Source organism: Gracilinanus agilis, chromosome 1 (genome assembly GCF_016433145.1).
Source record: "Gracilinanus agilis isolate LMUSP501 chromosome 1, AgileGrace, whole genome shotgun sequence".
In the NCBI taxonomy this organism is placed as follows: Eukaryota; Metazoa; Chordata; class Mammalia; order Didelphimorphia; family Didelphidae; genus Gracilinanus; species Gracilinanus agilis.
The window spans coordinates 53,767,547-53,782,177 of record NC_058130.1 but is presented as its reverse complement, the minus strand read 5'-3'; the positions used below and the strand labels follow the sequence as shown (position 1 = coordinate 53,782,177).

The 14,631-nt window shown below is 36.8% G+C and overlaps 1 protein-coding gene across 1 annotated transcript in view; it reads right to left on the bottom strand.

Annotated features, from left to right (window-relative positions):
- Positions 1-14,406, bottom strand: part of FANCD2 (FA complementation group D2) — a 63,499-nt gene extending 49,093 nt beyond the window's left edge. The window contains exons 1-14 of the mRNA XM_044656842.1: positions 14,343-14,406; positions 14,235-14,237; positions 12,633-12,770; positions 12,120-12,187; positions 11,659-11,762; positions 11,237-11,297; positions 10,020-10,072; positions 9,752-9,830; positions 7,517-7,641; positions 3,284-3,371; positions 2,136-2,240; positions 1,454-1,554; positions 1,164-1,269; positions 87-122 (exon numbers count right to left, since the gene is read on the bottom strand). Coding sequence (XP_044512777.1) covers positions 87-122; positions 1,164-1,269; positions 1,454-1,554; positions 2,136-2,240; positions 3,284-3,371; positions 7,517-7,641; positions 9,752-9,830; positions 10,020-10,072; positions 11,237-11,297; positions 11,659-11,762; positions 12,120-12,187; positions 12,633-12,770; positions 14,235-14,237; positions 14,343-14,406 — 1,131 coding nt within the window. The remainder of the gene's footprint in view (positions 1-86; positions 123-1,163; positions 1,270-1,453; positions 1,555-2,135; positions 2,241-3,283; positions 3,372-7,516; positions 7,642-9,751; positions 9,831-10,019; positions 10,073-11,236; positions 11,298-11,658; positions 11,763-12,119; positions 12,188-12,632; positions 12,771-14,234; positions 14,238-14,342) is intronic.
- Between the last annotated feature and the right edge of the window lie 225 nt (positions 14,407-14,631).

Sequence of the window (14,631 nt, the reverse complement as noted above, 5' to 3'; positions counted from 1 at the left end):
GAATGAATGTTTCTAAGAAAGGTTCAAATTCCAAATTTCAAACCCAAAATGCATATGATTACGGAATTATGTTTGATAAATGTCACCTTGTGTTCAGACACAGAATCAATGTTTTCAATTGCCTAGAGAGAGAATAGAAACAAAGGAACATTCAGAAGTTGAATGTAGCACCTTATTTTATTTCAGAGCTGATGTCTCGATGGCTTGCATTGCTATTTATTTCTCTATGTACTCTCTCCCCAGCTAGATTATAAAGGGCACTAGACTGGAATTAGAATCCCAAATTCAAATCAAGGCTGCAACCCTTCCTAGTGGAAGGACCCTAGGTAAGTCACTATTCCAGTTGCCATATCTATATAATGGTGATAATGATTCACAATCCACCTCATAGTATAACTGTGAGTAAAATGCTTTGTAAATCTTAAAGGGGTGATTCAATGTGAGTCACCACTACTGTGAACTATTCTAAGTCCCCTTAGGGCAAGATTGAAGTTTTAGACTATTTAGTATGCCTAGATCTAACATTATAGTGTCCTAGCCTAGTGTCCAGCACTCAGTAGATACTCAAATAAATATTTGCTGATAATAATACTGAAACTCAGCACAATGAAGATAGCCTTCTCTTTCCATTCACTTTTCCAACCAAAACTCATTAAAACTTTTAGTTGTATTTCCTATTATAAAACCTTTTTTCTTAGGACTATAGAAAAATATTTCCAAATCTTACCACTTTTTTCAAAACATTTATAAAGTCAATGCCATTTACAGATTATACTTTCTTCATCTTATTATCAACTTCCAGTCTACACTTGGTCTATAGAAATATTTGAAAGGTGGAAAAACACTTTAATGTTTTTTTAATGTGTTTTAATAATTGTCAATCAATAAGAAGTTAATTTCTCCGGTACGCTTCCGATAAATTAATAAAACCACTAGCCTTAGAATAAACAAAAGATCAGTTTATTCAGGTCTTACCCATATATCCTTTCATCCAGCACTACTTCCTGCAGAATGGCTGACTAAGATGAGCAGAGAATCTGTGGCAGCAGAACCCAAACACTCACTTGCCTCTTTGGGGGGGGTCTCATCCATGACTCTACTAGTCTATGTAGTGGCATGGCCTCACAAACCACAAAGGTCTCATTAGAGGAGCGGGCAATTACCTTAATCCATGCTTCTGAAATGGCTCTCTCATATCGAACAGCTGACTTTATCACATCGAAGAGGAGAGAAACACAGTCCTGATTACTATTTTCTTGATTTCCAGAACTATAAGAGGAGAAAAAACCATGTTCTTTTATGTCATGAACCAGAAGCTAACTGCCCAGCTAAATGCTCTGCCTTTCAAATATTACTTAGAACAGCGACTGCTCTTATGATCAAAAGAGAAGCTTTGTTTATTGGGTGGATAACCAAAGAGAACAGGAACAAGAGGTATCAAGGACTACTATACCTCACTTGACCTTTATTTTTCAATTTGCTTTGGGATGTTTGCAGCTGAGGGGGCAAAATACAGTAATCCAGATCCAACTTTTTCCGAAGCTCAGAAATCACCTGCAGAAAGCAAAGGATTTCCCCAATGTATACTGATCAATTACGATGGATAAGCTCAAGTCACTAAAATGATTTTGACTTCCTTTAAGTTTGGGGATTATAAATTATTTGGGGGGGGGGGGGTTACATATATTTATTATTTATTTATATATTACTTATACATAATTTGGGGATTATAAATTAGAATTATAAGTAAATGAAATACCAATTTCTTTGATATAAAAGATTGATAATAATGAGGTGTCACAACCTTCAAAATGCTAAGTGTCTAAGATTCTATAAGAAAAGAGTAAATAAGATGTTATAAGAAATATGACTAGTAGTGCCAGTCTGTATTCCAAGGTGCTACCCTGACTTATTAATCAGTTATTCTGGAAATAGGGAAAAAACAACAACCCTAATTCATGAAAAGGCAGGCATTTTTTTCTGGTTCTTTTGAATATAAGTGAAAAGTACTTTATGTTTTTAAGTTTCTCTTCCACTTAAGAAGAGACTCTCCCTAAAGGTGAAGCCTGAATCTATGTATGTTGTGGTGTTTAGCACCATCCTAAATAGCTGGTAAGTATATAATACCAAAGTACCTCTAATGCATCTGTGACTGTGACTGCATGAAGAATGAACTTGACGATCACAGGTAGATTTTCCAGTGTCACAGCTGACAGTTTAGCCATTACTAAGTGACGTACCTAAAATGGAAAGCAAAAAAGATTACCTCAGTTTCCCAAGTTCAATACTCAGACCTCTCAATCTTAAAAAAATAGAAAAAAAGTTTCTCTATGCCTTGTTTTCCCCATAAGTAAAAAGGGGAGGAAAACACCTGACATTAACTGAAATCTCAAAGAAACTGAATGTTGGGGGTTTTTTTTGGTTTCAAAAGATTGCTTTATTGCAAAAATAAATAATATGGAAATAGGTTTCAAGTGATAACATTTGTATCTCCCACTGGAATTGCTTGTTGGCTTTGTGAGAGGGGGAGGATAAGGGGAAGGAGAGGAAATGAATCAAGTAACCATGGAAAAATGTTTTTAAAAATCCAAACCATTAAGGACCTCTGTTTTAGGTTTGTGTTGGATTTTTTTTTTTGACCATTGTATATAATGCTTGATTGTTGGCATTGATTCAAAAGCATTAACAGTGTATAATAAAATATCCCAGCTAGTTTTTAGCTGGTAAAGTCCAGTCCTTCCAAGTACCTACATGCAACAGAAAACAGTTCAAACAATCGAATGTTGTTTGCAGTTGATGTTCAGTAAACATTCAGGAGTTCCAGGGCTTAGGTGAAGACCTAAGAGACCTAAAATCAAGATCTCAGCTTAAAGAAACTGAATGTTAAAAAGATAATTACTAAAGACATATGATACACAGAATGCTATGATTATCTTCTCAGATTTTAGAGCTGGAATTTTCCATAGTTAGGAGAAAGGGGATTACATAAACTTCAGGGATTTAGACCATTTAATTTAGTACATTTCCATCAGCAACAGCAAGAACAAAAAAACACCTCTTGGTTTTAATCTGAGTATCTAACAAAATGGACCATTAGTGTGCTGCAGCTTAATTTACAGCTTAACTCTAAAATAATAAAGTTCCTATTTGTCTTATCTGGCCTAAAAAAAATTAACAAGATAATTAATGTTCTTTCAAAATGCAATTTCCACTTCAATGATTTTCTTAAAAGGCATTTGTTACTTGAAACCATCTGGGTCTGTCTCTCTCCCTCCTTTACTACCTTAGACAGAAGTTTTGGATCAAGACGGAGGCTAGAAAGCACATCCAGGATTGGGACTGTCAGCGGTGTATTCTGCATCAGAAGGTCACTGTGTAAAAGAAGGAGCAATTATGTAAGAAATAAGAGAGAATTAAATGAACGCAAACTTAGGATAGGGGCAGCGAGGTGGCACAGTGGATAGAGAGCTGGGTCTCAACGTAGGGAGACTTGAATTCAAATACAGCCTCAGATACTTATTAGCTGGGTGGCCCTGGGCAAGTCAGTTAACTCTGCCTCAGTTTCTTAATCTGAAAAATGAGCTGGAAAAAGAAATGGCAAACCACTCCTGTATCCCTGCCAAGAAAACCCCAAATGAAGAACTGGATAGGATCGAATAGCAACAAACTCTGGAAAATCCTCCTCTCTTTAGAATCCAAAGTTTAATCAGTTTAGTTTAATGGGGAAGCCTTCCTAGAATCCAGATTCCCTTTACTCCAAAGTTATCATGATTTTCCCCAGGGAGTTGGTTCAAGTCCTATACTGTTGGTGGGTGGCTATAGAGCTCCCTTTCCTCACATTCCCCAAAGCCAAGTCCTACCATTCTCCAGGGAGACAAATGCAGGAGCAGCACATTTCAGACTTTCCATGAACCTCTAGGCCTGCTAAAGACTTCTTGCTCTTTAAAACATAGTCATAAGCGGCCTCAGACACTTCCCAGCTGTGTGACCCTGGGCAAGTCACTTGACCCCCATTGCCTACCCTTACCAATCTTCCACCTATAAGTCAATACACAGAAGTTAAGGGTTTAAAAAAAATTAAAAAAAATAATAAAAAATAATAATAAAAAAAAAACATAGTCATAAGAACACAGAAATAATCCTAAGGAATTGTAGGGTTTGTGGAGGGTGGGGGTAAGGGGAACATCCCAGAGATTTGAAAAATCCTCAGTACAGCAGGAGACTCCACAAACAGGCGATTTGAGTCAAGGCTGGGGTCAGGTAGGGAGGCATTATCACAAAGGATAATCCTCAGTTTAGGAAAATTCAGGTTCATATAAGGCAATAGGTATATATATGTAATCTTGAAGAATATATCTAGGATTGGACACTTTTTCTATCAAAATAATCTCACATCAAGAAATGACATCCAAAAGGCCTTTTTCCCCACCTCAAACTCTACAGCAGCATTCTGTTATCCATCTGTTCCCATCTGTCTCGCATTTATCAGCCCTATCAATCTAAGAGCATGGAATTTTTTGAGCCACAAACTGAAAGAATGGGAGCATTATAAATGGAGTTTAAAAAAAAGACAAAGGAATAAGTCTGTTTAGTTTAAGAGAATTGTCCCTTGAGGACATAGTTTGCTTTTCCTTCACTATAAATCCACTACGACTTTTTAAAAATCTGGTTAGCATGTTCAAAGGACACATTAATTAGGCTGAGCCCTTTGGTTTAATCTGTAGGCAGGCTAGGCCTTAAGCCCAAACAGTCAAGCTCATAAAGGTCCATAGGTGCAGTTGGCTTGGCACCATGGAAAAAAGCAAGAAGACAGAGCTCTATAATCCCATCTCAGCTCCTTGCTGCTCTCGAAGATTTAGGCAGGTCTCTTAAACCTACCAGGGTTAACCCCACTCTATTTCCTCATCAGTCCAAGGATAGGTTTGGACTGTCAATGGCCTCAATGGACCCTGAGGCTCCTGCCAGCTTCAAATCTATGTACAACATTGGAAAAGCAAGTCAAAACATGTTTGTAGCACTGACAGTAGGCCGGCAACATCTTTTTTAAAAATTCATTTTTATTTTATTATTAGATCTGAATTATCTCCCTCCTACCCCTCCACCTGCTGCCTCCCCTCCCCACTGAGAAAAAAACAACCTGTTACAAGCCATGTATAGTCACGGAAAACATATGCCCACACAGTCCATGTCCAAAGCAAAGAAAAATATATGCACTGATATGAACTTTGAGCCTATCATTTCTCTATATAGAAGTAAAGAACTCTTACATTTTAAGAACTTAAATATAAATAAAGCTATAGCATTTAAGTTCTGGATGATTTGACAAGTTACTGAAAAAGAAGTATGACAGAGTAACTTTAGTCCCCCATGTCCAATCTTTTCCCTTAATATTCCGGGACTAAATGGTCTAGAAGTGATGGATAACCTTTTAGAGACGGAGTGCCAAGCCCCACCCCACCTCACCCCCAAACTAAGTGTTGTGCCTGCCCCTCCCCAGACTGTGTGCCGTGTCCTGCCCCACCTCCCTTTACCCCATACAGGAGAAAGAGAAAGTGCTACCATTGGGCTGTTGGGCAGAGGGGCGGGTCATGTGAAAAAAATGCCATCAGGCAAGGTGGAGAGGGGGAGGGGAGCAGCTTCACCCAAGCCCCTCTGCTTTTCTAGTAACGAACTCGAACTCCGGGGAGGGGAGGGCGGCTGTGTGCCCACAGAGAGTGCTCTGCATGCCATCTTCGGCACCCATGCCACAGGTTTGCCATCACTGGTCTAGATGATGACAAAGACTTGCCCTCCTCAGTGAGAAGAGATAAATTAGTCATCTAGGATGGCAGAAGACTCGGGCTTGCATTTGCAATGGGTCCTTGGCCTCAGCCTAGCTGAAAAATGTGCCTTGTGTGAAAATATGGGTTTCTCACTTTTACCATGTAAAAGGACTTTAAAGTAGACACAAATGGATAGTTGACCACATACTGATGAAAAGCTAACTTTTCCAGGGAGCTTTTTTTTCATCACTAGAGTTTAAAAATATAGACATTCCTTCCAAAATGTGACTTTCCCCATCATGGTTTCAGTATATAAAAGGTTACATAAAAAAATTAGAATTTTTGGGAAATTTTGCAGAAAATGCTGGCTACATGCAAAAAACAGCAGAAGATAAAATTTAGGAAACTTAGAAATGCATAAAATATATGTAGAGTATTGTATAATATCAACATATTGACCAAATACTTAATCCAAATTTTACAGTAAGGTATTATAAATTTTACCCCATCAAAGAAAAAGACAAAATTCAGACTTCTTTTCTGGTATGATGGGAGAGCCAAAAAATTTTACATGAATCTTTCCAGATCATGGGGGCACCATGCCCCAAACCCTCTTATTGGAGAAGGGATGCCTGTACTTTTCCAAATGCCATGTTAATGAACTTTTCTCATATAATGCAGAACAGGGAAATTTGAGTTCAGTCAAAGTTAATTCCAACATAACCCTCCTGGCCATATTTGATACATAAAAGTAATAATTAGAGCTAAATATTGCACTACTCTAATATACATCTCCCTGTTTCCAGCATATGTAGGAGAAATTGAACACCTAGAGCTGGCAATCGAGTATCAGTGTTCCTCCCACAGGCATCTGTACCATCTTTGAATTGGTCTCTGCCATTAATCTGCCTTACATATGGGCCTGGCAGCTAGGTAGTGTATGAGGGGAACACCCTCCCAGGATCACCTTTGAGGCCCTACCTGTGTCCTGCTAGACTGCTAGAGCTACGTCACATCAGTGAGCTTGGTCCATGAGACAGTGACCTAGGCACTTGACCCAGAAAGGATCAGGTTATTGGTCTGGAATAGAGAAGGAATAAAAGAGGGAGTTCTAGGAAGTGGGCTCTCTCTATTCTCTCAGGATCGTGTGGTGAAAAGAAGGTGGCTGAGGGAGCCACGAGGAGAGTACCCACATGGCTAAAAGGCTTTTCTCTCTAACTCTCTGCCTCTACCTATCCAAGTAAAGACTAATAAAACTCTAGGGAAAAATAAGGACTATAGTCCTAATTTTATTTCTTACAGTAGTGAAATTTTCTTCGTGAACTTTTTCCTCTTCTCTTTGTATTTTCTTCTTCATTCTTCCTCTCTTCTCCTCCTTTGTTTCCTTACTTTCTTCCTTTTATTTCTGTTGACTACACCAAAGCCCACAGGTATTACTAACTCTTCTCCTGGCACTCAGGAGATTCCTACTACTGGCTTATGATATGATGGGAGATGTCAGCACAGTAGCAAAAGTCAATTTATTGGCTGAATTTAACAGTGGGTCTAGGCTATTTAAACCAATCTTATTGAGTCTAGACATTCTAATTCTTAAGTGGCTCTAATGCTTAGTGATCCCTAGTTAAGACTGTGAAATGAAAAAGAGAACAACATCTTAAGAAAGGAAGGATAACACTATCGTTTAGGCCAAAATAGCAAAACCCATTTCTAGGACAAGATTCTGTTGAAGGAATTCTCTAATACTATTTCAGTACCTCAGCTCTCCAGCTACGTCACCATGTTGGGCATCTCCAATTATCTCAGGCAAACTGGTTATGAGGTCATGCTGCAAGGTCACTGGTGCAATACTGATCAACTGCATAATCTTAGTTGTAAGGTCCTAGAAGTTAAAGAAACACCAAATTATGAAGAAAGTCAACCTTATGAACAGAGAAAGGCTTTCCATTCCTATCTGTGAGACAAGGCATCAAATTGAAATTTTGCTCCTTATTACAGAGACTTAATCCCAAAGTCTGTTCCTGAATGTAACTAGGCAAAGTTTTGAGTAAAGTTCTATCCATACTTAAAGGCTGTAGGGGAGGGATCGAGATGGCTGAGATGACTAGGAGAAAGAAAGAAATGAATTGGCTCAAATGTCACCTCCTCTACAAACTCCTTCCTTGGTCCCCTTAGTTGGAAGAGCCATCTCTATCTTCAGAAACACCCCCAATCCTGTCTGTTTAAACTTCTTTGGGGGCATTTTTCACATTCTGACATTCTGCTTTGGATTAGTTATTTCTGTCCATGTCTTATCTCTAGGACTAGACTATAAGATCCCTATGGACAAAGACAATGTCTTATTTATTTTGTAGTGTCCTTAGTATCTAGTATAATCCTTCACATATCACTGGCTCTCACATATGCAACTGTCTTATCCAAAAGTATATATTTTCATCCTGACTTTTCCATTTTTGCTTGAAGTTCATGTCATACTCCCCTTCTTCCTGGACCACCAGGCAAGAATTCTCCGGAAGGACCTAACCACCAAGATGTTGCTCCTATCCTACCTCCTCAGTCTACATATTTATTAGGCATGGGCTAGCAGGATATAATTTTCAGTGAAACTTGAACACTGGCCTGGAGTTTTACTGGATCCCACTGCCAAAAGCAAAACCTCCAATGGGCCTAAACATTATGGACCTGCCATTTATAGAACTGGGTTATTAAACATCACCATATTCAGACTTCTGGGGACTATACTTCTGCTTGGCTCAAACAAAAGGATAGACCTTTCCTCTGGCTCTGACCCTTACTTAAAGGACTCAGCCATAACTTCACCATATCTGGTATGATTGGTAAACAAAGCCACTAGTCTCAAATATCCAAGACAAGTTCCCAGCAGTCTTGGATCACTAGGCAACAGTGCCACAACTCAGACAACCAGCCTGTGATAACTTTTACCCAACCTCGACCTTAAGACCACATTCCACTCAGCCATAGGTGAACCTGCATCACAACTCACAGAAGGATGACCCTCTCTTTTAGCCCCAAATGATGAAACATGAACAACCTGTAGGGTACGTACCTATCAAACTGAGTTAAATTACTCCATCGCAAGACATTATCTAGGCTTTTTGCATCACCTCTACCTAGTCCTAAACTCCAGGCCAAGGCTATGCTCTACCCCAATGTTCAAGGACAGGTCTCCAATTACTAATTCATTCAATATATCTTTAAGTTTACCATATACCAGACTTCTGGGAAATACAAAGAGAAAAACAAGATAGTCCTTGTTCTCAAGGAACTTACATTCAGTTGGGGGTGAGGGATGAGGAAAATAACTTATACAGATCAATAAACACACACAAAATATAAAAACAATTATACTATCACAATTGAGTAGGCTTATATGTACCTCATAAAAGCATTTAAAAATTATCTATTTGTAATGGAAAATATAACAAGTAAAAAGAAGGTAATCTATTTTCTTGCTATTAAAACTGATAAACCTGAAGTATATGAGGAAATAGGAAAAGAACTGTAGGTTGTCATACCATTTTTTGCTATTATTTGTATTTTATTATATGTTCAGGGTTAATTCAAGTGTATAGTAAAAATTTTAAATAATCAATTGCTTTTTAAACTTCTATCCCTTAGATAATAAAATCTAATCACTGTATTCTGATAAAAATTCTTTTGGATAAATTGTAAAAGGTTAACCACCAACATAAGTCTCAACAATCATTTCTCAATAAACTAGAATACATGAAGAAGGAATTAATGAAAAATATGTACCTAAAGGGAAAAAACAATAGCTACAAATGACAAAGTTTTTGGACATGGCTAATATAGGAATCTGTATAGTTACAAGAATTTTGATTTTCCTGCCATGTTGAGAAGAGATTGGAAAAAGAGGGAAAATAATGTTTATTAATTGGGGGAAATTTTTAATTTTAGAAAGTCTATCCTTAAACAGTTAGACAATAAATAAAAATGAGCACAAAACCTACCTTGCCATCAATAATCCTATCAAGCCATTTCAACTGATTGATAATGAGTCGAGGCATACTGAGTCCATCATTATTAACACTGAAATGTCAGAACAGGGGAAACACAAGGGTTTTTAGCCATATTTTTATAAATAGCGAATCCTAATGTTATGTAGAACTTTTTTTTCAATTGAATATGATTTTCAGAAAAGTTGAGGTCATTTCAAAGAAAGCTTCCTAAGACATTCCTTTCCAGGGCACACTGGGTCTCTGTACATATGCTACTTACCTCTCATAAAGAAACTCTGGCAACTTTTCAAATAAGATTCTGATAATGGGAGGCTGTTAAAAAAAAAAAAAAAGGTAAGAAGTTATCCTAATTCAAAACATTGAGAGAACCTGTAGTGACCCAACAAGCCTAGGAAAGCCTATGTTAAACCATCAGAAAAACTCTTACTACATATCTCAGCTTATAAGAAAGATATCTAACTTAAAACAAAAACTGTGATAGCCTATAACTTGTCCTAAAGACTAGCAAAGGAAAATGATTATTTAGTAGTATTAGTGATAATTGCCAATTCATTAAAAGGAATATTTAAAACAGTCATCAAGTAATAATAAGAAGTTTTTAGAAAAGGAATTATTAGCCTTGTCCTGGTTGGCTTGAGGGTAGAACTAGAAACAATGAATAGAAAAAACAAAGTGTAGATTTAAGTATGCTATAAAGAAAAGCTTCCTAACAACTGACACTCTAAGTAGGAAGGACCACCTTCAGAACTAATGAGATTCCACTTCACTAGAGGTATTGAAGAAAAGAGCAGATGATGTCTTGTTGGGTATGTTATAAGTATATTCATGTTCAAATATGGCCTCTGAGGACCTTCCAGCTCTTGAGATTTTCTTTTGAAAAATTAAGTTGACTGAATCATACTCAAGACATCTAATGAAACAAAAGAATTTAAGGGGAAAGGAAGGAGACAAAATCAAATCTGAGGAGAGTTGCAAGTGTGTATTTGGCAGAGATGCACGAGTGAGAATCTACAGGGCAGAGAGGTAAGAGAAATCAGGAAAAAGGGAATTTAAGAAAGAACACAGGAGGCTACTGGATGAAATGGAACCAACTGAGTTGTGAGATCCAGAAATTAGATTCAGGTAAGCAGCAGCAGAGCCATAAATTGTGCTAAGGGACATGGCAAATCAATTTTTAAAGACAAGTTCAACTGATGCTTAGGGATATTACAAGACTAGTAGGGAGAAGAGAATGGTTTGTGGAGAAGTGCTAACTGGGACGGAAATTCAATTGTTTCTGTACTGCTGACGGACTACAAATGTTATTAGCCATCTCCAAATTTGTTTTCCATTCTGCCCTTCCATTCTGTACAAGGTCATAGAAAATGCTAAGATCACCATTACATTCATCTCAACAGTACTTGAATCACTTACACTGAACTGACATGAATTATGGCATTTTTAAAATTTTTGTTTGGGGAAAAGTCAAAAGCTTACCTGTAAATTGTCAATCCCCAGCAATAGTTTAATGAGGCTCTTATAGTAAGGAGTAGCCAGGCTGTAAAAGAGATACAAACTTCACTGTAAAGGATGAGCAATGAAAAGACAGCTCTTAAACAAGAAAATAGTTGATATAATGTGTTAAAACATAGGTGGTACCCTGGCTTGGTGAAATAATTCTAGATAAAACCTTTGGCTCTGAATCTTCACAGTCATAACTTAGAAGCTGAACTATGGGAGAAGGGAGATATAATTCAGGATGAAGCTCTGGGGCGGGGATGGTGGGGGGGAGGGGGAAGGAGATGTGATGTGACTCATGATAAAATTTTAGGAAATTACTAGATTCCTTCTTCTACTCCAGAGAGATACTGTACCCAAATCATACCTCGACTCTACTAGATACACTTTTCTTTCCATACCTTGTCTCCTCTTCTTGTAGTCGTTCACAAGACAAAAGGCAATTCCGAAAACAGTCTCGATCTTCTATGTATAACTCCAGGCCACTAATAAATTCTTCCACTGCCTTCAGGAAAAGGAGTAAAATGTTTGATTTAGAGCAGGGGGGCTTAACTTGGGGATCTATAAAAATGGTTTAAAATTTTCTTTTGATAACTGTATTTCAATGTAATTGGATTCCTTTGCATGTTATTTTATGCATTTAAAAAATTACTCTGAGAAGGGGTCCAAAGATATAATTAGATTGCCAAAAGAGTCCATTATACAAGAAAGACTAAGAATACCTGATTTTGTTTTCTTATTAGTGGAAAAATATCATTCCAATCTATCTCAACTCTGCAATGGTCTTATTCAAGCCTGTCAATGTTTCAATATAAAGGACTACTGGCAAAAATAAAAAAGTCAAAGGGCAAGAAATCCATACTTTGGGATAAGATGGGTGTTTCCTCAAGGCCTGAGAGAGCTTCTTTTGGAAAATTGCTTGATCCACAGCTACAGAATAAAAAAATAAAAAGTTGGTGTCAGAAGCAATCATCAAATTAAAATTTAAGCAGATTGTCTTTAATGCTGATTATTTTTTCAAGTCCTATAACCCTTCCCAATGCCATTAATTTTCATCAGGTTCCATGTTTCTGGCCTGAATCAAGTTTTCCTATTATGAACTTAACAAATATTAAAAAAAAGTCTATGTTTCTTGATATTTCTCAAGTTTATAAAAAAGGGAAAATTTAAAGAATTTCTTTTAAAGATCTAGAGATCATCTTTTGGAAAACAATTCTCTACTGGTCCCTGGCTGATAGCATTTTCTCTACTTTCTCCCACTTCTTTCCAACCTTTTGTAATCTCAATGACATTAAATTTCAAAAGTACATAGCTTAATCCCACCCTACACACACATATACAATAGCAAAGCCTAGGATAAAGATAAGAATATTACCTAGTTGATTCTGTCTTTCCCCAGTTTTAAGAGTAACTCCAGCTGTCTTGAGAAGCTTTACAAAAGCACTATCATTCTCTACTACTTCATCCTGAGGGAGCAATTTCCTTGGCTTTTTACTCATTTCATTCTTCTTAGCTTCAAGAAAAAAGAAACATCTCAGATTTCATGAACAGAGCAACAGATGTTGAATGTAAACAAAACAGGAAACTTGATGTGTCCTCCCAAAACAAGAGGTCATACAGTAAAAAATACCAGATACAAAAGTGGTTAATCACCGCTTAAAAAGAAAAATTATATCAATGTTTCTATTTGTTGATTTTTACCTGAGGAACTACAATTGTGTAAAATTTGAAGTGAAGATATGACAAATGAAATTTTCTACCTAGCTTCAATGTCTAAGGATAAATATAAGAAGACTTCTGTTTTTCTTGTATACGGAACTCAGACACGACTTCAAACAGAATTCAAGACATACTGAATAAACAGTAAGAATTAGAAGTAACAATCTGTCTCTCTGTTGATCTTCCTTTTCTATGTCCCTCTTTTCTCTCTATCTCCTCTTCTTCCCCTAAGTAAAACTTAAAACAATATGTTGCCATGGTCAACAGATCCATCCATCCTCTCCCTTTTGATGCAAATAAATAGGGACATGAAAATTAAGAGACTAAATTAATTTATCGCATATCCCCTAAACCAGTGATGGGCAAACTTTTTAAAGAAGGGGCCAAAGTAAAGGAAATGCTCATCTGTCAGTCTGTTTCTAAGGCAACTCTTTCAAAGTTTCATTGTATTGTATCCTACTCGTTGTATTCTTCAGATTAGGAATAATGTAGCATGGCCAGATTGAACATTTCAGGGGGCCATAGTTTGCCCATCACTGCCCTAAACCGTGGTCTCCTCCCAAGAAAGTTAATAATGAGGCTTCTTAACCTTTAGGGCTATCAGACGACATTACCTAAATGGCTCATTTACTTTCAGTCAGACTACTAAATTATTACCATTTAAATGTAAATATTTTGTGCTCACTTTGGCAGCACATATACTAGACTTAAACATTTTTATCAGTTAGGAAAAAAAACCCATAAGCTTTACAATACCTTTAATAAAGCATTATTAGGTTGCCAAAATCAAAAAGTTCATTTTCTCAGTTTTTTACATTTGGAATTTTACATTTTGCTGCTGCAGTTAGACAAAAGGAAATCCAAAACATATTTCCAACCAATATATTGGCTCAAGAGTTAGAAGCAAAATCCCAAAACCAGATAAGATGATAAGCTCCACAATTATAAAACTGGACAATCAATAGACTAGAGTTCCTTTTTTTTAGGGAATATATACACTGAATGAAAGCCATTGTTTTCTAACTTAATGCTTGCTATTATTACCCAACAGTTTTAAGTAAATCAATCATCTTGCTAACATAAAAAAAAAAAATCTTATCACCTGACTACAGGTCAGGGACTGTGCATAATATATTTGTGTGTCCCTTTCAACACAAAATGTAGGGCTTTTGAAAAAGAGTTGCTTAATAAATGGAATAATAGAATCAGAAGTTTCATTAGAAATATTTAATGGAAATCCCTATTCTAATACATAAACTCTCTATGTAACATCCCCAAAAACCAGGCAATCAGTTTCTGCCTGATCACTACCAGTGACAACTCATTCCAAATACCAGCTGAATTAAATGAATGACTATTCACATACTAGAGCAATCTTCTGTCAGGCTCTTTCTGTCTTCAGGTCTTGACAGTCTTCTTTTCCCAAACATTGTGGATATCTTCTACAGCCAAAATTATTTCCTATAATAATGTCAGAAAGAATGTTACCATTCAAATAGGTTTTGAATTTCTAAACAAAGTTGGATCTCAAAGGAAAACTTTAACAGAGCCAAAAGGGTTCTAGTCTTTACAATAAACCTATTTAAATCCAGGAAAGCTAATTGCAACTCCCTGAACAATTAATATTTCTCTATTTTTAAGTCTCTCCCATAATT